Here is a 23,579-nt window from a genome sequence, read left to right on the forward strand (position 1 = left end):
GAGAAATGTACCCACAAAAGTTTGGTAAGGTAAAATAAGAACTTTGCAGAACATGTATGCGATGACCTTGTTTTGATAAAATAAACAAATGCACTTTTCTCACTTGTTGCACACGACAGAAATCTGTCTCAAACTAGCTTCAGAAAATTTCATTTACTTAGCTAGGATCATGTACCCACGAATAATTTTTATTAAGAACTTCAGTGAACCTCTCTCAACTATTCAAAGACTAAAAATCATGAAGGCATCGTTCCTAGGAGTCCATGAAATGTCGAGATCACTCTCAGAAGAGTTCTAGAACCGAGCACCCAGGTTTCACATGCGGCTCTGCTGTCTATGGAGACGTGCCGCATACGTCAGGTGACAGAAGACGGCAAAAGCAGGCTCTGGTTCTCAAGCATCAGCGCCAGCTGTAAAGGCACAAAGGCAGATTCTCTGATACGTAGGCATGTCTGCTCCCTCTCACACGGGCAGCGCTACGCTGTTTATGGCAGGGAGGTCACTGAAAGGACTTATTTAATGACTTCAATTCTCAACAGTCCAGCAGTTGCTCAGGGTCTCAAAAGAGGATACCTCCGTATCACGTCAAACTCAGTGACTTGTCGAAGTCACCGGTAATCCTTTATTTATAAAATTCGTAGGTTAAAAAGTTGAAGGCAGCCAAACAGTAGTATCAACTTTATAAGCTGCCAGGTGTTCCAAGCACTAAGAATGAAAGGATGAAGTGTGTTTTGTATGATCACACACAGATATTTCATTTCTTTAGTCCCCCAACAAACATCACTACCTGGAGAATGAGCCATAAGAAACTACTTATATTTGGCCACTTTTTAATTGCAAAGAAAAGCAATTTCATATGGCTCAATCAAAACCCAGGAATTGCTCAGGTGCTACACAAAGCAAAGTATCAGGCTTCACGTAGCACTTACAGTCTCTATGTGTGGATGTGTAGTGGGGGTTGCAAATAACATATAAATGTGCAAATATAGGTTATCCATGACTTTTCAAAGTTCATTTCACACTACTTTGCTTTTATGAAAAACTTAGATCGGTGCCAATTTGTGCTAATGGGGGGTGGGGGTGGGGATGGGGGAAACGTGTGAGGATTTTCAGTTTTATGGAAAAATGGTAAAAAGTGAAACTAGCACCTGGGTGTGTTTTGCAACGGGCCTTAAAGAGGCAGTGCATGCCTAGAGCAGCAGAGGGGTATCACCAAGCTCTGTGCCAGGGGGAACTGCACTTGGCATTAAGAGGCCATGGCTTTGATATCTATCTGTGAATCCCCTGTCAGTGCTATTTAATATTTTATGTGGAATTTGGGGTGATGTAATAGGTTACTTTTTGGGACTAGGAATGCTCAAAGAATGTTCCATATAAATGAATGGTGATTATTTCTTCACTTTATGTTTTTGCTTAAGCCAGGACTCAGAGAAACACTCTGCTTTCCCATAGTGGAAGATGCCTGTGCATGGTGCATCGGACAGTGGTGAGTGCTTCAGAGAACACAAAGATGAAAGGCGATCATTTGCTGAATGAATACTCTAGCCAGTCCGATGGGATAGTTGCTGTTGTTTTACATAGGTAAGTCAGGGCAGGTCTCACTGATAAGATGATATTTGAGCAAAATTCTAGAGGAACTACAGGGAGCTGGTGTCTATAATGGAAAATGCTGGTCATCAACATGACCGTTTTTGCTTCGTGTACACCCAAAAGCACAAGAATGGTAGTGTGAAAGCCACTGGAGTGTCATAACAATTACAGTCCTGGTTAAACTTGCAATCAGTCAATTCACGTTTCCCTGTTTCCCATCAGCACTGTAATTTCGGTGCACATTTTTTCTTTTTTTAAACATTTTATTAGGGGCTTATACAACTCTTATCACAATCCATACATAAATATACATCAATTGTATAAAGCACATCTGTACATTCTTTGCCCTAATCGTTTTCAAAGCATTTGCTCTCCACTTAAGCCCTTTGCATCAGGTCCTCTTTTTTTATCCCCTCCCTCCCCGCTCCCCCTCCCTCATGTGCCCTTGGTAATTTACACATTGTTATTTTGTCATATCTTGCCCTATCCGGAGTCTCCCTTCCCCCCTTCTCTGCCGTCCACCTCCCAGGGAGGAGGTCACATGTGGATCCTTATAATCAGTTCCCCCTTTTCAACCCACTCACCCTCCACTCTCCCAGCATCGCCCCTCACACCCCTGGTCCTGAAGGTATCATCCACCCTGGATTCCCTGTGCCTCCAGCTCCCATATGCTTGGTGCACATTTTCAACTTCATAAGTAGCCATGTATAAGAACATACATAAAGATAAACCATTCATTCTTACATCTTTTGAAGAACCTGGGCCATCACAACCCCACTCGTTAAATCTTCCACGGTCTGGCATGGTGCTTCTACATTAAATGTCTGGATCTGGAAAAGAACAAATTCTAGGGTTAACTACTTAAGAGACTTCTTAGACTGGTTTTTGTGATTATCTGACCCGATTTCACCAGCTTCCTCAGCCATGTGGATGAGGCGATTCCTCCAGAACGACATTTAAACTTCAGGTTTGGGACTTAGCACACAGCCACGTGAACCATTTCCTTTAACAGCCTGAGTTCCTTTGAGATACTACAGCAAATCCAGAGCCTGGGATGCAAAGGCATCTACTTCGGAAGAGGAGTGGTGGCTGACATCGGGGTAACACAGAGTGGTACAGCATTTGGAAAAGTTGGACACTTGCGACATCATTAATTTCCACAGCATTGGAGCTAGTCTTGCACTAATCTTTCTAAAATAAATTACTTTTATACTATTTCAATGCACTTGGAATTAAAACAGACTTTGTACTAGTCAGCATATGGCCAGAAATCTACGATCATTTTCCTGATAGAAATGATCTGGACAAGAAAAAAAATCAATGTGGGAGTGATGATCTGACCTAGTAGTGCAACCAGAACCTGGAAATGAGTGACTGATAATAGACAGATACTCAGACTGATAATAGTCCAGGTACTCAGATACTCAGACTGAGAATAGTCCAGGTACTCAGAGTTTATAACATAGTGAAATGAAGGTATTAGGAAAGGAAAATATAAACAGCAAAGACAAAGATTGGTATGCAATCTAGTAATGAAAAGCAATTAAAATAGATCCAGGGAAGAGGTACTGCTGGTTCAATAGAATTCTCATCATCCTTGTAGGAGATTCAATTCCTGGCCAATGCAGTTCATGAGACGCCACCATGCATCCATGCAGTGCTGCTGAACAGGTTTCAAATGTTTCAAGACTAACAAGGACCAGGAAGAAAGGCCTGGAGATATATCTACTGCCATCAAGTTGTTTCCGATTCATAGTGACCCTATATCTGGTTTCAAAGGTGGTCAATCTTTACAGGAGCAGATAGACTCATCTTTTTTCCTTCAAGGTGGTTGGTGGGTTGAACTGCCAACCTGAAGTTAAGCGGCCCAACGCTTACCTGACAGCACCACGAGGGCCCCTCTGTGATCTACAAAAGCCAACTACAACAGATCATGGGAATGGTGCAGCATGGGACAATATAACAATCTATTGTGCATCTGGTCACTGTGAGTCTGGGACTGACTTCATAGCAGGTAACAACAACTACCATCCAAAACTTTAGAAGCTATGTCAGGACTTTTATCTAAGAGCAATGAGAAATGAGCAAAGGATTTTAAGCCTGGGCTTCAAAAGGGTTCATTCCAGTTTGTTCATTTCCACTCCAGATATACTGAATCTGAATTGCATTTTAACAAGATCCCCAAGTGATTCTTCCAGAACCCCAGGTAATCTTGTAGGTTCTGCTTCAGTATATCTGGGCTGGAAATACATATTCTCAGCAGGGGATTGAATGGGAATGGGCCAGTGTGAAGCCCTGCTTAAGCAAGAGAATGAGATTATTTGATTTTCATTTTATGAAGAGCTTCCTTAAGGAAGAAACAAAGAGGCCGGGAGCACTGTTTCAGCAGGTTTATGCATTTAACCGATGATATTATGGTGAACTAGACTAGGTGGAGGGAGCCCTGGTGGCCCAGTGGTTATGTACTCAGTTGCTAATCTAAACGTAGTGATGCAGAGCCGCCTAGCAGCTCCAGAGAAGAAATGACCTAGGGATTTGTTACTGTAACGGTGACACAGCCTAGGAAACGTTGAGGGCACTTCTTCTCTGTAAGTCTGAGTCAACTCAATGGCAGAGAGCAGCAACCACAAACAGGGCGGAAATGTTAGGAATCCCATTTAAGTGCCCATCTGTCCTCCTCTCCTTCCTCCCTTCACTGGATTCTAATCCTAGAAGAGAAGCTCTGGTGCGTAGTGGTGCACTCTGGGCTGCTCTTGCCTGTTCAAAACCACCAGTCCCTCCCCCCTCTGGAGACGAGGCAGTTCTACCCTGTCCTGTAGGGTCATTATGAGTTGGAATTGACTCGACAGTAGTGAGGAGTACTACTTAATTCCTAGACGTGAAAATGCTGGCTCTAAGTGTGTGCACGTTTTAACGCTTTGGATGTGTATTGCTAAATAGTCTTTAATAAATGTGGTAGCTTACTGAGAGTAGGTGAGTGTCTACTTTTAAGATCAAATGGTTTGTTTCCCTTTAAAGCCAAATCTTAAAATAATTACTACTCAGTAGCTTCTAAATGGTGGAAGTTAGGGAAAGGATCTCAGATTTGCGTAAGAGTTGTTTTTACTTACCGTATATACTCGTGTATAAGCTGAGTTTTTCAGCACAAAAAATGTGCTGAAAAACTGGGGTTCGGCTCATACACGGTTCAGTGGTACCCCAGCGAGGTGTAACATCTCGCTGGGGCCCCCAAGGTAACAGACAAGCGCCCATTATCTTGCGTGTGATTGCCGTTTCTCCGCTGTTCATTCAAAGCCCCGCTGACACCGCAGGACTTTGAATGTTTGTTTACTCATATCTAACCAATCAGTCATCCTATGACGTGGAAGGCTCCAATTCACAGAAGCACCCATAGTGATTCACTTACGCCAGGCAGCTGAACCGGTAAGGATGTGTCTGTGGCTGCGCTCCATCTCTCCCCTCTGGTCTCTGTGTTAATTCACATCCTGCATCCCCTGCCTGCACAGACTCCTCCGCCCTCCTCCCAGCTAACACGTTGTGGGTGGTGGTGGGGCATTACCATGAAAGTCCTTTTTCAAAGTCTTGTTTTTTTATCCTATTAGAAATGGATACTCTTGAACCAAAACCAAAACACCGGTCATATAAGGCTGGTTTCAAAATGAAGGTTGTGTCAAGAGCAGAAGAGAGCAATAACAGTATTGCAAGTAGGGAATTCTGTGTTGACGAAAAGCAAGTGAGGGAGTGTCGTAAAATGAAGGCTGACTTGGAACTGATTCCAAAAGCTAAAAAAGCTTGTTGTAATTTTAACATCTTTTATGGGGCTCTAGAGAGTGAATTGCATAAATGGGTTATGGAGTGTCGTCAAAATGGCTACTGCGTAACACGCATGGGAATCAGCATACGTGCTCTACAAATGTCTAAGGATGACAATTATAAAGCAGCAGGTATTGAAAAATTTGCTGCGTCAGCAGGATGGTATATCCACTTCATGAATAGGTTTGGCCTACTATGTTTGTGACAAAGAACAAAGATTTCCCAGAAATTGCCACAAGACCTTGAAGAAAAAATTATGTCATTCCAGTCATTTATTATAAAACAAAGAAGGATTTATAATTATGTCCTGGCAGATATTGGGAATATGGATGAAACTGCCATGACTTTTGATCTTCCAAGCAACAGAACTGTGGCAAGTTTAGGAGAAAAAAACATTTTTCTCAAAACCACAGGAAATGAAAAAAATACTTTACAGTTGTTCGATCATGTTTGGCTAATGGAACTAAGCTGCGTCCTGTCATTATTTTTTAAAGAAAGATCTTGCCTAAAAAGATAAATTTCCCACCAAGAATTACTGTGCGTGCACATGTTAAAGGCTGGATGGATGAAGATGGAACAAAAAAATGGCTGGAAGAAATTTGGAACCAACGACCAGGAGCAGCCTTAAAGAAAAAGCCATCGTTACTTGTTTGGGATATGTTCAGAGCCCACCTATCAGATGACATAAAAAAATTGGCAAAATCTAGTAAAGTTACTTTAGCCGTTATTCCAGGTGGGCTTACATCTGTACTGCAGCCTCTGGATTTATCTTTGAATAAGCCTTTTAAAGACCTTGTGCAAAGGATGTGGCTTGAATGGATGTCATCCGGTCAAGCCCTAATAACAAAAGGAGGAAATCTCATGAAGCCTGACATAAGAGTTAATAGCAAAGTGGGTTCGAGATGCATGGGAAGACATTCCAGAAGGCATGGTGCGACGTGCCTTCCAGAAATGTAGTATTAGTAATGCTCTGGATGGCAGTGAAGACTGCGCTTTGTATGAAAATGACAGCAGTGATGGTGATGACGACGATTTCAGTGAGGACAGCATCTATGATGACCTCACACCAGCTGAAGCTCTGCATTGGGATATAGACAATGATGAGGAATCCAGTTTTGAAGGATTTTAACTCGTTACATTTTAGCTTGGTTGCTAATTGAGCTCAAGGAATAGTACTCTTAAGGTATCATTGTTGATACCTTATTGTTTTTGTTGAACCTATTTTCCACTTACTGTGCTGGTTTACTAATGTTAAATGACTTATCCTTTTATTTATGATTTTTTATTTAAAATAAATATTTAAATGCATAACCCCACTGATGTCTCATTTTTTAGTAATTTTATTTTCATTTGTTTTGATTATTGAAACCCACCAATAGCTTCTGCATTTTCCACCCTAGGTTTATACTCGAGTCAATCAGTTTTTCTGGTTTCCCGGGTAATAATTAGGTACCTTGGCTTACACTTGGGTCGGCTTATATTCGAGTGTATACGGTATGTGTCCATTTGGGATGGGTGATGATGGGTGCCCTCCCAAGTCACCCGCTGGTGACTATCTTAATGCAACAGTATAGGCTTAGGAAGTGATTAAAAAGTTACTAATACAACCAATAAACATCTACAGACGCTGGGTTCAATTCCATTCCAGTTCCAGCTCCTCAGGGGTAATGTGGGGATAACAATGTAATGTAAAAAGAAAAGAGTGCCAGCCTGTATCTTACAGTGGCTAAATGAAGGGATCCCTAGTGGTGGATGGCGTGTTGGGCGGGTCAACAAGGTCAGCAATTTGAAACCACCAGCCACTTTTGGAAGAAAACAGAAGCTTTCTACTCCTGCAAAGGTTAATCTTGGAAACACACAAGGGGCAGTTCTCCTCTGTTCTTGAGGGTCGTGATGAGTCAGGATCGACTCGATGGACTATTTATGAGAAATAGTCAATTTGCTAAAACATCAACTTGTAGGTTTGTCAGGAGACCGAGGAGGAGCAGTGAGGGCCACTTTCCTATCACTAACCCTATCCCAAAGTCCAATCCAGAAAAGGTCCTAAGTGACTGTCTGCTACCTTGAAAGGAATGAATGAACCCTAATCCCAGCTTTGCTTGGAATTTGTCGCACAAATTGAATATGTCATTTGATCTCTTTTAATACCAGCTTTTCCATCTATGAATTGGGAGGAGGGTTGAGTCCTTTATTGGGGAGAGGTCTGTATGTTGCTTAAAAGAATTATCGGGTATGGATTGTGATGAGTTGTATGAGGCCCTAATTAAAATGATTTTTAAAAAAGAATTATTGGGAAAACAAGCGCAGAAAAAGTAATTGGAAAATTGGAAAAGTCATGGCCCTCCAATCTGGTAACGCATTGGAATCACCTGGGGAATTCTCATTTTGAAACTATGCTTCTGAATCAGATACTGTGTATACTGTGAGGGGTAGGGTGTGGGGGGAGAGAGTTGGAAATCCAATTCTAATGTTCTGATCCCCAACTCATTACCAAAGGTAAAAGATTAGAGAACTCTGCCTCTGGCCAATCGGAAGAAACTATTCAGGAAGACAGGCTATTTGATAAAACAGGTAATTTAGTTGTAGCACTTTATCTGTTTTGAAGGTATTTTCATTCTGAGTTTTAAGACTTGGCTTCTAAAACAACTCTTATCTTCTATGAAGTGGTGCTTGAAGAATACTTGCTTACTAAGGGGCTAGAAGAGGTGCACTGCCTAGTGGTTACACCATCAGCTGCTCTGCAGAAGAAACATGAGACGATTCTGCTTACAGTCTTGCAAGCCCCTACGAGCAATTCTACTCCATCCTATAGGACCCATGTCTGAGCAGGAAGTCACTCAATGAGTGTGAGTTTGGCTTGTCTTGATATGAAAGCAGAGCAGAAAAATACAATAAAGCAGATCCCAAAGAAAACTATCCCTATGGAGTTCCTTTTGGGGGGGTGGGCGATGAAAATGTTCTAGAATCAGATAGTGATGTCGGTTGCCCAACCATGTCAATCTATAAAACATCCACCTTAAAAAGATGTGTTTTATGGCACATGAATTATACTCACGAAATGAGAGAGAAAAATCCATTGCCCTTCCAGTCCTCGCACACACTTGAGCTACATCTAAGGCAGCGGTTTTCAGCCTTCCTGATGCCGCAACCCTTTCATACCGTTCCTCATGTTGTGGTGACCCCCCCCCCCCAACCGTAAAATGATTTTCGTTGCTACTTCATAACTGTCATTTTGCTACTGTGATGAGTCAGGTGACCCCTGTGAAAGGGTCGTTCAACCCCCAAAGGGGTCGCTACCCACATTGAGAACTGCTGATCAGTAAAATCTACAAAACTCATAGCCACTGAATTAATTCTGAGTCCTAGAGACCCGTTAGGGCAGAGCAGGACTTTCCTGGTGAGTTTCTGAGACTTACTCTACAGAAGTAGAAAGCTTCCTCTTTCTCCTGTGTCATGGCTGGTGGGTTTGAACTGCTGACATTGCAGTTAGCAGCCCAACACATAATCTAACTTATAAATAACTCTAAGACATGAAATTCTACCTAAAGGGTGATAACCTCTCTTTTAACTCTAGTAAGCTCTATTAGCACCACCCAACCTCTACCATCTAGTATTTCAAGCGCAGTGGTTTGTAACTGGGGTGATTTGGCTTCTCAGGAGACAGTTGCCAGTGTCTGGAGATGTTTTTCCTTTTTACAGCTCAGTGTTATTGGCATCTAGTGGGTAAAGGCCAGGGACGTTACTAAACAGCCTACAAGGCACACAGAAGTGCCAAAACAACAAATGTCAACAGCAGAGGTCCTGAAGCCCGTGCAAGTTGTCATCCTCAGACCACTAGCAGTTTCATCCCAGGGAACACGTTAGGACTGCAAAGCCTCAGGCCCCACCCGAGATCCACTGAATCAGAAATTCTGGAGGCGGGGCTGAGCATCTATGTTCATAATGTTCACGGTGCTAGTAGCAGCCTTGCAGTTAAATATGAATGCAATAAACACGGAGATGACATTCCGGTGACCATCCAACAAGCCAAGGATTTGAACACGGGCAATCTGTGTCCTTCAACTACCCTGCTATTAAAAGAAACCAAAACAAAACACCTTACTGCCACCATGCCAATTCCACTTCACAGCAACTCTACAGGGGGTTCTGAGACTGTAAATCTCTACAGAGCAAAGTTTCCAAGGAGCAGCTGGCAGGTCGGCAATTCAAAGTTTACAGCATCACCCTCAATTAAAAACAAGCAAACAAAAATAAAACCCAATGAGTAAGCGTTGTAAGAGGTATGTGATTTAACTCTTGTGCATTAGCAATTTCCTTTCTCCTCCTTCAGAGGGCAAAGCTTGGTAGAACAGAACAGACCAAACCCACTGCAGTCAGGTCGCTATCAAACTGCTAACTCAGAACGAGCTTGTAGGACGGAGGAGGCCAGCCGCAGAGGGCTTCCAAGGCTATCAGTCTTTATGGAAGCAGATTGCCTCATCTTTCCTCAGGAATGGCCAGTGAGTTCCAACTGCTGACCTTTCAGCTAGCAGCTGAGCACTCCAGTCACCATGCCACCAGGACCAATAGACACTACCATAAAACGATACCTTCCCTAATTCTAGTATGCATTTTACAAGCAGCTAGATGAACAGTATGAAGGTCAGAAGGGTATGTAAATGTTGCTGGGCTTCCCAGAGAAATTTACTGTGTCTACATGGCGATTCCTTTCCCATGTAACTTCTTGCCATTGCTGGTAGCATGACAGATCCATTGTTTCACAGTCTTAATCTTTTCATTGAGAATCGTGTACAGCTCAACGCTCAGGCTTGATGGATGTAATAGGCAGGGCAGATATTTTGACTCAGAGGGTGGGGAGAGGAGGAGGTAGAATGGAAATTTTCAAGCACATCCTGCTGAACTTGCTCTCGCTACATAAACCTCGATTTGGAATTTAAGCTTTAACGTGGTTTCTGTTCACAGGATAGTACTTCGTCTTCTTATCAGCATTCATCTTTCAACTGAAGGTTTGATCATTTGGTTCTTGAGCTAGTAGGCTCTTTAATGGCAATTTATCCAGCATTTGGGGCAGTGCATTGCTCCACAGAACTGAATTCTGCGTAGGTGACTAATAGTAAGACCTTGAAGTACCTAAGGTTTTATTACTTTTCCATTTTTAATGTGCTTTTTGCATCTTCCTTATCTTAAATGAAGTGCTATGTAAAGAAAAGAAACTTTTATTTGACATTCAGGATGATAAAGAGTGTCTTCGATAACTTTATGAATGCACAAGTCCTTGGGGTCACCTAAAGGCGATCAGTTCAAACACGGAATAGTTTGAACAGAACTTTCAGCTCTTGCGTCTTCGTCTTCGTTGTCGCTACCAGCTGCCTGAATTTGGTTGGGCTGCAGTCACCTCCTAACTTGCTGTGCACAAGGAAACCACAGAAGCCACGGGCTGGAAGAGATGATTCTTTATGGAGGTCTTTCACTCCCATAAATGCGAATCAGAAAACTATCCAGTTTCTTACATTCCCTTTTGGAATTGTGTTCAGTATTCATCTGATCTCCCAAAGGAAGCAGTGCCACTAGATTCGGGAAAGTGCCCCAGTGGTGCTGTGGGCGAGGTGTTGGGGCTGCTAACCACAAGGTGGTGGTTCAAAGCCAGTGTAGAGGTCACTTTGAATTGGAATCAACTCTACGGCGGCAGTAGTAGAGGACGTTAAAAGTGTATGTCCAGCTACCTCAAGCACGTTTTCACAGAAACATTTATTGTCTTTTATATAGTAACAACTAAAAGGGGACAAGCCCAGATTTAAACTAGAGTTTATTTTGAAACAGTTTGATGTATAATACTTTGAAATGTTTCCGAGTTTCCGTGGACCCTGCTCTCCAGTTTCATCACTGATAGGCTCTACTCTTAGCTTCTCCAGAAATTTTCCTTGAAGAGGTTTCAAACACCATTTACAAAATCTTATTTCTTGACACCTCTGCAGAATGAGCTCTGGTTTGCTGGCTTGTTTTCCGTTTTTTCAGATTCTGATGATGCTAGATTCTTTATGAGTATCCCTTCAAACGACCCCTTGAGCTCCTTCCTTCATATTTTATTAGCATTTCTCATTCAAATCACCACACTGAGTACTTCTACTTATTGCAGTTGCCTTTCAACTACACCTTTGCTCCCAAGACTTTTCTTTCTAGACTTTAAACAATGTATCCCAACTTCAAATTCAATTGACTTCACCATCTTTGCCCTCTTGCCTCATTTTCTAGCATCGAGGGAGGCACTGTTGTTAGAGACTCAAAACGAAATCTTAAAAGCGGCTCAGCCTTCTATTTCCGACCTCTGTCAACTCAATTTCTTCCACAGAATTAAAGAATGCCATAATTCTATGCTTTATCTTTCCCCTGCACAGTCAAAACTCGGCCACGTGATGCAACTTCTCAGGTTTTTTCCCTCCCCTAAAAAACAACCATGAAACACATATTCTTTGCTGGCATTTGGAAAGTTCCATTCCATCAGAGTTATAAGCAGCATGCTAACTGTACATTCTTGGAAACAACCTAAAACGCCAAGGATGCGCTAAAATATTTAGTTACTGACTCCAGTGGACACAGTATTGTTTCAGAGCACATGACTGATTCTCACACAACCTAAATCACAAAAACTTCGTATTCTATTTTCACTATATTTTGTTACCACCAACCCCAGGAGATGCTTTCAAACTTTCCTACTAAAGTGCCTCAGCACAGAAGTATGATATCTAAACTCCCAAAGATATGAACATGTAGTCCAAGGCACTGGCTAAGCTGAGATATTCCTTGAAACGTTGTTATACCTTTAAAATGAATACAATTATTTGGTCTCCACTGTAAGCATATCTTTTACTTTATTATAGAAATTATATTTTAAATGGTCAATGAATAAAACCAATGTCCCCAAAACAAGCAGTACTTTTATCCCACCCATGGCTCTTTACATCTCTTGGGCACTGGCACCAGTCTGAGAAACAAGCAAACATGCCTCTAACGGTTGGCTCCAAAGGCGCTATCGTCTGCATTACAATAGAACGCACTGTAGCTTTAAAATGTGAGGATCAGTAAGTGAAAATCCCACAACATTGCTACAAAATGTCATTTCTATTACTCCTAAATACCTTCCAAATTATATATATATACACATATCTCTATCTTCAATCGGTACCTCCACGTCACTTACTTTCTAATTGTCAAAATGCACCTCGCATTTTAAATTCTGTCTTTCTGGGAGCCTTTTCGTTATTTCTTTCCCCAGAGCCCAACTGGTTTTGAATCCAGTTCCCCGTTCTCTTCGGCTTCCTTTTTTTCTTCTCAAGGGGACTCCGCTCTTGCCAGCAGGAGCTCCGCTCCATCCTGAGAATGTTCAAACAAAGGCGAGGAGCGTCGGAACCAGGAGCCCCGGGAGTCTCCACCCGCTGCGCCCGGCGCAGGGCTACCAGCGCTTTGGTGTCCCAGGAAGCAAGAGTGAAGCGCCGGTGCCTCATCAGCTGCAAACAACAACAATCCTAATTACAGTGTCGCTGGCACCCCATCATTAGCCTCCACTGAGCCGAAAGGTTTCCACTCGGACAGCAGCCAACCCCTCAAGCCGGGCAAGTTTCCCCCGGACCCTGGGCCAAGCTGCCGCCACGCAGACCGGCCGCCCAGGCCGACCCCCGCCGGCCGCGGGTGTAGACGCGGTCTGCACCGGCGTCCCCGGGCTCCGCCCGCCCCAGGCCCCGGACGTGACGGCGCCGCCGCCCTCGGCGCTCGCCCCCCGGGATCAACACGGAGGGGGGGGGGAATCCCGGAAAGGCGGCCTGTGGTGGGCAGAGGGTGGTCTTCCCAGCGACCCGCAGGTCATGACATACCCAAGTGAGAAGGCTTTCGCACAGCTCCACCCGCTCCACCGACTCCACGTTGAACATCTTCCCCTCCTGGGGCTTGGCAGCGCCTCCCCACCTCACCAGAAACCGCGGCCGCTCGGCTCTGGGACTGAGTCCGGAGGGTCCAGGCAGCTGGGCTGGCCTCTAGGCCACCTCCTCCGCGGGCCCCGGCCGCCGACTCGCAACCCGGCGCTGGCAGCGGCTCCCGCACCGTCACCCCCAGGGCCCCTCCTTCTTCTTTCACGCGGGGCCGCGCGCCCGTTGCGCGCGCCCCCGGCCACGCCCGCAGGCCTGTCCCCGCCCCCTAGCCTCCCACACCCCGCCTCCCCGGAGCCGCGGCCCAGGCCAGCGCCGCGGCCGCCGACCGACTGCGCACACTCGCGCGGCCCGCTCACACGCACGCCGCCGCCGAGCGCGCCCCCGACGCCGGCTGCCTGCTGCTGGCGGCGCGCACGCGCTGGGCCCTGGTAGCGGCGGCGGGTTCCTTCCTCGCCCGTCCGCTCGCCCCTTCACGGAAGCTCGGCAGTGCGCGTGCGCCTGAGCCTGCACCCTAAATGAAAAAAAAGGAGACAGCTAGTGGTTGCCCGGGAGGGTGGCGGGGCAGTCCCCGGAAATAATCCTTATTCTCAGGCAACGGGAATTGGCGAGGTAGTTTCTCTGCGGTGGAGAGGTACGCACGCCCCCTCCCCCTCCCCCTCCCGGCCCGCGGGCCACGCCCACCTGGGTTCGGGGCCCGCGAGCGGCGCGGGCGGCCCGGGGCGCAGGGTGCGCGCCCTCCCGCGGGGGTCGCCTCGGGGTTGCCGGGGTGCTCTGGGGCGCGGTGAGTCGCCGCCTCGGACCCCAGGCCTCCGCCTTCCTTTCGGAAGCCCGGGCAAAGCCCCAGCGTAGTCCGTTCCGGCCCCGAGTCGCTCGGCCGTGGAAGGGCCGACGTGGCGGGCGTGTCGGTGGCTCCAGGTGGGCTTGGCCGGCGGTGCGCGGACCTGCCGTTCCTTCGGGTCCTTTGGAGCCTCAGCCCCTTCAAACTTGGACAGTAGGAGCTGCTGGACGCCAGCTGCTGACCCTACAGGGTGCTCGCCAGTTCCGAGGGCCTGTGTCCCCTGGTGCCATGCTTAGAGGGGACCAGGTGGGGCGTCGTTGACGGCTCACCTTTTTAGAGGAGTGAGTCTGAGAGGTTTGCCGATACATTCATGAGGCCACTATCTTTTCATTTTGTTCTTTCACGAACTTTTTGAAGCCCCCTCGTATATAGAAAAGTGAACAAGCAGCATACATACTTTTTTTAAATTAGTCAATCACCACATTTTTAAAACCAATGCCGGCATCTCAGTTCCCGCACCCACCCCTGTGCTCCTTTCTGGGAGCAGTGCCCTCCTCATCTCGACTTTCGCGATCATAATTTTCTTGCATTTCTTCCTAGCGGGGCCTTTGATGTGTGAGTGCCTAACCAATACAATTTTGCTTTGCCTGGTTTTGAACTTTTATTAATTAATGGACTCGTCTTTTGGATTTGTGACTTTCAATTGTTATTAAATGTATGGGTGTCTCTAGGTAATGTGCGCTGAGGTCTGATACTGCATCGTGGGAATGTAACAATGTATTCACTCTACTGTTTATAAGACTTTTGTTTGTTTGTTTTCAGCTTGGTGCTGTTTGCAACAGTGGGGTTACCATTCTTATATCTGGACCCTAGTACCTATGTGCAGGATTTTCTTTAAGGCACATGCCTTGGACTAATTATAGAATTGTTGAATCATAGGCTATGCATAACTTAACCAGACAGTCACAAACCTTTATTTGGGGAGCAGAAAGTTCACCTCCCAGGACATATTGGTACTTGGGTTTGCAGTTCCTGGGGGTCTCCCTATTCCTAAGAAAGAATAGATTTCCTCATAGCACATCCAAGGCTAAGACAGCACTGAGTTTTTAATGGTGCCCTGGCACAGGTCCATTTCACAATTCACCCTTAATGAGCTTTAAAAAAAATCTTCCTGAAGTCTTCTTCATGATCTTCAAAAATACTTTTGTACCTCAAGGGCAGCATACTTTTTTGAAGTGGTAGTCTATCTCACTTGCCTTGGTTTCCTCTGGTACTGCCTTCGGAGCTTTGTCAAACCAGAATTCCTACATTCTGTAACAGGCTGTTTCTGTGGACTCCCTACCACTTTAAGTGACTGATAGCCTTCTCGGGAATGTAAAGTCAGTAAGTATATGGTACATTGACGTAAGCCTAACTCCAGTGCAGTTTGCCTTTGGGTGTGGAGATGAACAAATTGCTAGCCTTTGCATGAGCCCCTGTGGTAAGAGCACCTTTATAAAGTCAAGCTGCTTAGCTTTTCAGTTGACCTGAAACTTTTTTCAAGTTTCACTGTTCACACACAACACATTTGTGCGTTTGTTTTGTGGCGCACACTACCTTAAATGATGAGAATTAGAATAGACGCTTCTTGGATAGCGCTGTCTGCACAAGGCACGTGGTCTGCAGATTTCTACAGGAGCTTGGCTAGAACGACACTGAGTTTCTTTTTTTTCCGTTCCTCTGGAATTTCCTGTGCTGCTTTTATTTTTCTATGTGTTGGCTTTGTTTTATTTCTCCGAACCTTTTGGAAAGGACTCAAGAGAGGTAAATGGTACTTGTTTTAGTTGGAGGTTGGTTCTCTATAATTTTTTATCAGATTCAAATAAACATTGTGGTTTTCTGTGTTGCGGTTTGCCCTCTCTGCTTAGGGTGCACACACAGTTTGTTGTAAGAATTTGAGATGCTGCCTAGTGCAGTTATAGGAAAGGCCTGGCTACATTTTATCCTGGTTTCACTGGTTCCTTGGCAGTGATAGTTAATACTAGTCAAGATTGTTGTTAGGTGCCTTTGAATCGGTTCCAACTTACAGTGAATGAAACACTACCCGATACAGCTTCCATTTATTGAGAGCCTACAGGATGTGCCAAGCGATATGCTTAATACTTTACCTTAATTATCACATTATAAATTCCTTATGACAAGCTTTTTTTTTAACCAAAAAAAGTTGCAGTTTGAGCTGTTCAGACTAATTTTCAGCATTTCCCAATATTTATCAGGAGGCAAAGATCCAGACTTTTCTTAAGTACACAGTTGTCTGGCTCCAAAACTTCTGCTTCTTCAGTATATTAAACTATTTCTCAATAAGGCTTAGCTAGTTAAGCTGTAACAAAACCAAAGCTAGAAGCTTGTTTCTCTTCAGGATTCTATCAATTATACCACACAGTTGCCAAAATCTGTTTTTGGTAAATCACAAGCAGATAATAATAGATTTAGAATAGATTTAGTACTTATTTTTCATATTAGACAGCCTCTTAGAACTAAATTAGATATCATGTTTTATATAACCTTGTTTCTGGGTTTCAAGCAAACAGCATTTAGAGGTCCTGACTACAGATGGCTGGCATAGTGGGTTAGTCATTGGGCTGCTAACTGCAAGGAGAGCAGTTGAAACCACCAGTCACTCCTCAGGAGAAAAATGAGACTTTCTACTCCTGTAAAGAGTTACAGCCTCAGAAACCCACATGGGCAGTCCTACTCTGTTTTATAAAGTCACTGTGAATTGGAATCTACTGGACACAGTGAGTTTGGTGTGAATTTTTTACATGTAAGACCTGACCCATTGTTCCAGCCATTAACACATAGTTCCTGCTTGAAAGAAGCTCAAGGAACTTTAGCAACTCAATTGGCAGTGTCCTTGTGGGTGTGTCCCATTTAATGGTCACTGCCAAGAGATAACTAGAGGTGGTAGGTAAGAATGGGACTAGAAACAAATTATAAATCATAGAGTATTAAAATCTAATCTGTGTTTCTCAAGAGAGGCAGTAATCCCTGGTTTGGGTTTTTGTTGTTAAAGTAATACATACTTGAAAAGATGGTAGTCTCTAGAATTGTGCCCTGGGAAAAGTGCAGGTGTACTTCTCCCAGCCCTGTTTATAACCTTTGGCATTATCTTTTGGGACTTTTTTCTCTTCTCCAAACTCTGGATCAGAGAAAGGTGGTGGTGGAAGGATTGAAAGAAATTGTAATTTTACAGAAATTGTCTTTTACAGAGGACCTGAGAGAGCAAGTGGGCTCACAGATATGGTGGCAGATCTGGAACTAGCATCCTGGGCTCAAGTAGCAACTGCTTGGGCTTGAATCCAGAGGCTGTGCTGCTGAAGAAAAGCAAGCAGCACTGCTTGGTTCTAGACAGGTGCCGACTGTGAAAAGCCAAACTCTGAGAACTCAAGTCCAGATTGACTTTGGAGATCATTTTCAAGATAGAGGTATTTTGACATTTCAAGTAAATTATTTCTGTTGCGTATCCCCTGTAATACTAAACAGATCAGCCCCTTTGCAAATTGAGGTGATCTTTTCCCTCATTGTTTGGGCCCCGAGTGCCTCCTTTTTGTAGTCTGATATAAGAAAAATGACTGGCAGAAATTGAACTGTTGAAGCCCCCAACATGAATGGCACACTATGAGAGTAGAGCTCCACCTGGAAGCCCCCCTGAGTTTTGATGAAACATGCAGTGGACCTTTCTGTTCTCTGAAAACTTATCAGCAGTCTCTTCCCTATCTACCCTCTCACACAGAATAGCTAAGTAGTTCTTTTGGTAATAGAAAAAAATGTGGAAATTAAAAGTAACTTCATTTGAACACCATTGGGGACTTCTGCTATAACTGATACCTCAAGTACCACAATATTTTAAGGTTGTAATTGCTTAAAAGGCATAAACACACATGGAGACTTAAAAAAGTTTGTGGAAAATTATCATTATCTTTCAATTCTATCTTTCCCAAAACTGTTTGAAGCTAGCTCGCTCGCTCGCTCTCGCGCGCTCTATCTATATATATACATACACATACACATGTATGTATATATAATAATATTGGTATGTATGTACTATAATACAATTTAATCACATTAACTTGCCAACAAGTAGATCCTGACTGATTCATAGTGATGCTATAGGTAAAACTACCCTTGTAGGTTTCTGAGACTGTAACTCTTCATGGAAAGCCCCATCCTCCCATAGAGCTGTTCCCATAGAGCAGCTGGTGCTTCCAAACTGCTCATATTTACAGGTAGCAGGTCCACATGTAACCACTGTGCAACCAGGACTACTAATCACATTACCACTGGCTAAAACTGGAAGTATGTAGAAATAAATATACTGTATATACTCGCGTATAAGCCATTTCCCAGCACATTTTAAAAATTTATTTATTTATTTTTAATAAATCTTTTTATTGGGGCTCATACAACTCTTATCACAATCCATACATACGTCAATTGAGCAAAGCACACTTATACATTCGTTGCACTCGTCATTCTCAAGATTCACCTTCCACTAGGGTTCCTAGAATCAGCTCGGTTTCCCTTTTTTCCCCCTTCCTCTCCCTCCCCGCTCCCCCTTTCCCCTGGTCCCTTAATAGTTTGTAAATAATTATTATATCTTATCTTACATTTCCCGGCGTCTCCCCTCACCCACCCTCCCATTGCCCATCTCCCAGAGAGGAGGTCACACATAGATCTCCAAGATTGGTTCTCCCTTTCTACACCCCCTTCCCTCCCGGTGTCGCCACTTCTATCCCAGCACATTTTAAATGCTGTTTTGGTGGCAAAATTGGGTGCCTTGGCAGATATTCGGGTTGGCTTATACTGGAGTATATACGGTAACCCATTGTTTAAAAAAGTAAATTGCCTATATGTGTATAAAACAAACCAAAAAGCCTCACTGCCATCAAATTGATGCTGATTCATAGCAACCCTGTAGGACAGGGTAGAAATGTCCAAGTAGGTTTCCAAGACTGCAACTCTCTATGGGAGTGGAAAGTCTCATCTTTTTCCTGTGGAGCCACTCGTGGTTTCCAACTACTGACCTTGTGGTTAGCAGGCCAACTTATGACCACCAGCACTCCTATAAACTCACTGCCATCAGACGATTCCAACCTTTGGTGACCCTGTAGCACAGGGTAGAAATGCCCCTGTGAGTTTGTGACACTGTAACCTTTTATGGGAGGAGAAAATCTTTTCTTTTTCCCTTGGAGCAGCTGGCGGTTTCAAACTGCTGACCTTGTGGTTAGCAGCCTAACGTATAACCACTACGCCACTGAGCAGTTGATGTGTATAGAAGAGGAAAAATTGTAAGCAATTCAGTAATAATTAGAATATCTCTTTTGGTGCACCTGGTTTGCAAAGTACGTTCACTCTGTTCATTTAGTTTAAATACAACTCTGTGAAGTATTAGAGGTTGAGAATTGTTGACACAAGGGATGACATTGGATATCATTTTCACTGCCTTCTGAATTCTTGACACCGCTATGTCTCTATATTTGAAAAAACAAAACTTAGTAAAAATCTAAATTGACAAAATACCTCACCCTCAGATGACCCAAGGCTCTTTCTTTACTTGTAGCTGGTAGTTTGACTATTCTTTTGAATGAAAACACGGAAATTGGAGCTCTCTGAATTTCTAAGGTTTGCACCTTCATAATGGGCATTTGAAACCCGTCATTAGAAAGTGCCTGATACACAGGCTATTACTATATGTAAAGCTGATGAAAGCAGCCTTTGATCTATTTCTTGCTTAGTTTTCTCCCAAGAAGTAGTTTCCTTAGGAGGAGCCAGCTCAGATTCACTGCAGAGGTGCAGTGCCTTGCTCAAGCTTTCCCTTTAAGAGACTCGCCTGATGACAGTGACATTGAATGCAGTTATAGTCAGTGCAGCAAGGTAAGTGCAGACCTTCGCTTCAGCTCGCACAAACTGTATGTTTCATTCACATTTATTTCCTTGGTTGTTGTGGTCGTTAGGTGTTGCCGAGTCATTCTCAGACTCACGGCGACCCTGATCATGCATCACATCCCAGTTGTTATGTTTCAGCTCACTGCTGCCAGCCATTGTGTCCATCCGTCTCGTTGAGAGTCTTCCTCCCTTTAAAAAAAAATTTATTGGCATATACTTCATGTATCAGACAATTTAATCCTTCAGTGATACTAAGAACATTCAGAGCATTTTCTTCTTGTACTTCTCGTTTGCTCTCCATTTCCCCCCAACCTCCCCTACCCTGCCCTTGTTGTTAGGTGCCATTGGGCTGGTTCTGGTCTACAGTGACCCTTTGCACAGCAGAACGGAGCAAACACTGCCTGGTCCTGCGCCATGGCTGCAGCCACTGTGTCACGCCATCTTCTTGAGGGCCTCCTTTTTTCACTGCCCCTCTCCCAGGCATGGTGTCCTTCTCCAGGCACGAGTCTCTCGTGACAGCATGTCCAAAGCAGGTCAGATGAAGTCTCGCCATCCTTGCCTTGAATGAGCATTCTGGATGTACTTCTTCCAAGACAGATTGCTTTGTCCTTTTAGCAGTCCATGGTACTTTCCATGTACTTCACCACAATTCAAATTCAACTATACTTGTGATGCCATGTCCCTTTCAAAAGCCAAACTCACTGCCATCGAGTCAGTGCTGACTCATAGTGTCTGCCTGTGGGTTTCCAACTGTTTACAGGAGTAGAAAGCCCAGTCTTTCTCTCTCAGAGCTGCTGGTGGTTTCAAATCGTCAACTGCGTGGATCGCTGCCCAATATAAACCACTATACCAACCACCAGGGCTCCTAGGTACTTCTTTTATTTTTAAGTATTTGATCAAACCTTTATTTTAGGTAATAATAAAACAGTGACAAATTCAGTTAAACCAGTGGTTCTCAACCTTCATTTAGTACAGTTCCTCATATTGTGGTTATCCCCCCAATCATAAAATTATTTTCGTTACTACTTCATAACGGTAATTTTGCTACTGCTATGAATCAGACGACTCCTGTGAAACGGTTGTTTGACCCCCAAAGGGGGCGCAAAACACAGGTTCAGAACCTCTGAGTTAAATAGAAAAAGATGCATTTTTAGTATTAAAAATGAGCTGATATCAGTTCTTTTACTGTCAAGTATATCTCACCAATTCTATTTTTTTTAACAATTTATTGGGGCTCATACAATTCTTATCACAGTTCATACATATACATACATCAATTGTATAAAGCACATCTGTACAGTCTTTGCCCTAATCATTTTTTTCTCCTCTTTTCTTTTTTTACATTTTATTAGGGACTCATACAACTCTTATCACAATCCATACATATACATACATCAATTGTATAAAGCACATCCATACACTCTCTGCCCCAATCATTCTCAAGGCATTTGCTCTCCACTTAAGCCCCTTGCATCGGGTACCAATTCTATTTTTAAAATAATTTTATTGGGGACTCTTATTACAATCCATACATACATCCATGTGTCAAGCACATTTGTACATATGTTGTGATTGTCATTTTTGACACATTTTATTTCTACTTGAACCCTTGGTATCAGCTTTTTTCCCCTCTCCCACCTTCCCTCCCTCATGACCCCTTGATAATTTATAAATTATTTTTTTCATGTCTTACACTGACCAGTGTCCCCCTTCACCCACTTTTCTGTTGCTCGTCCCCCTGTGAAAGGGTTATATGTTGATCATTGTGATCAGTTTCCTCTTTCTCTCCCCACCTTCCCCTTCCCCTCCTGGCATTGCTGCTGTCATTATTGGACCTGAGGGGTTTATCTATCCTGGATTCCCTGTATTTCCAGTTCTTATCTGTTCCAGTGTTCATCATCTGGTCTAGCCAGATTTGTAAGGAAGAATTGGGATCATGATTGTGTGTGTGTGTGTGTGTGTGTGTGCATTAAAGAACTAGAGGAAAGTTGTATGTTTTGTCATGCTGTACTGCATCCTGACTAGCTTGTCTCTTCCTTGTGACCCTTCTGTGAAGGGATGTCCAATTATCTACAGATGGGCTTTGGATCCTCACTCCACCCTCCCCATCATTCAGAGCCATATGATTTTTTGTTCTGGGTCTTTGATGCCTGATACCTGATCCTATGATCACACCTCATCACACAGGCTGGTTTGCTTCGTCCATGTGGGCTTTGTTGCTTCTCAGCTAAATTCCTAGACACTTATTAATCCAGTTATTGCCTTTGTAGATTTAACTATCCAGATTTCATATACAAAAAAATCATACAAAAATCAAGCAGGAAGCAAACAAAAAAAAAACCAACGATAACAAAACAGAGAAAAAGCTCCATTGAAAATAAAGCAAAAAATAATATAAATGGAAACAACTTTAAAAAGGGTCAAATGGGAGATAAAATGATAAGATGTTAGATTTTAACCTAACTACATTCGCCCTATTCAACTTTATAATACTCAGTCTTATAACAAGGCTGTTCTCATCCCTGGACTGTAATCAGGAGATTCACTGGAAGCTTAATCTATGTGGGTCTTTCTCATGTTGCTGACCATCTACAAAGTGTGCTATCCTTTTCTAGAACTGGTCTCTCCTATTATGTCCGAGGCATATGAGACTCATGATCTTGCTTCTAAAGAACATTCTGACTGTGTCCAAAACAGATTGTTTCTTCTTGTGAGTCCATTATACTTTCACTGTTCTTTGCCAACACTGTAATTCAAATGCATCCGTCTTTTCCAGTCACTCATTCATTGTCCAACATTCACATGCACATGAGGCCGTTGAAGATACCATGGCTTCAGTCAGCTACTCCACAGTACTCAAAGAGGTCTTGTTCTGCAGATTTGCCCAATGCAATACATTATTTGATTTCTTGACTGTTGCTACAGTGAATATTGATTGTGGATCCAAACAAATTAAATCCTTTACAATTTCAGTCATTTCTCTGTTTATCATGATGTTGTCTATTGGTCCAATTGTGAGGATTTGATTTTTATATTAGTTGCAGTTCATACTGAAGACTGCAGTCCGATCTTTATCAGCAAGTGCTGATGAAGCATTTTAAGCCCTCTTCACTTTTAGCAAGCAAGGTTGTGTCATCTGTTAATAACCTTCCTCCAATCTTGATGCCCCCTCCTTTTTCATATAGCTCAGTTCTTGGATTATTTGCTCAGGAAACAGATTGAATATAGTCAGGATATACAACCCCAACACACATCTTTCTTGACTTTAAACCATGCAACACCCCCTTGTTCTGGTTGGACAACTGCTCCTTGGTTTACACAGTAAAGTACTCTAAAAGTCTCATTCTTCACAATGTGATCTGTAGTTTATTATGACCCACACAGTTGAATGTCTTGCATAGTTAATAAAACACAAGCATCTTTCTGGTATGCTCTGTTTTCTGCCAAGATCCATCGAATGTCACCATTGATAACCCTTGTGATACATCCCCATCTGAATCCAGATTGGATTCCTGCCACTCCTTATGCTATACTGCTACCGTCATCGTGTT

General features: G+C 43.5%; 2 protein-coding genes across 6 annotated transcripts in view; one reads left to right on the top strand and one right to left on the bottom strand.

The window, feature by feature from the left end:
• Positions 1-13,533, bottom strand: part of HOOK3 (hook microtubule tethering protein 3) — a 109,178-nt gene extending 95,645 nt beyond the window's left edge. The window contains exons 1-2 of the mRNA XM_075556585.1: positions 13,272-13,533; positions 2,335-2,420 (exon numbers count right to left, since the gene is read on the bottom strand). Of these exons, the coding sequence (XP_075412700.1) occupies positions 2,335-2,420; positions 13,272-13,328 (143 nt within the window). The 5' untranslated portion in view covers positions 13,329-13,533. The remainder of the gene's footprint in view (positions 1-2,334; positions 2,421-13,271) is intronic.
• Positions 13,534-13,738: 205 nt separating this feature from the next.
• The window catches only part of RNF170 (ring finger protein 170), a 38,098-nt gene continuing 28,257 nt past the window's right edge, over positions 13,739-23,579 (top strand). For 2 of the 5 annotated variants that reach the window (XM_075556587.1, XM_075556590.1), the window contains exon 1: positions 13,740-13,956. Coding sequence is in view for 1 of the 5 variants with exons in the window: in XM_075556586.1 (XP_075412701.1) it covers positions 19,976-20,016 (41 nt within the window). In the remaining 4 variants the exon portion in view is untranslated. Of the gene's footprint in view, positions 13,957-14,091; positions 14,241-17,351; positions 17,568-19,877; positions 20,017-23,579 lie in introns of those variants that run through there. The other 3 variants (XM_075556589.1, XM_075556588.1, XM_075556586.1) reach the window with 3 other exon arrangements.

The sequence above is a fragment of the Tenrec ecaudatus genome, chromosome 8 (genome assembly GCF_050624435.1).
Source record: "Tenrec ecaudatus isolate mTenEca1 chromosome 8, mTenEca1.hap1, whole genome shotgun sequence".
In the NCBI taxonomy this organism is placed as follows: Eukaryota; Metazoa; Chordata; class Mammalia; order Afrosoricida; family Tenrecidae; genus Tenrec; species Tenrec ecaudatus.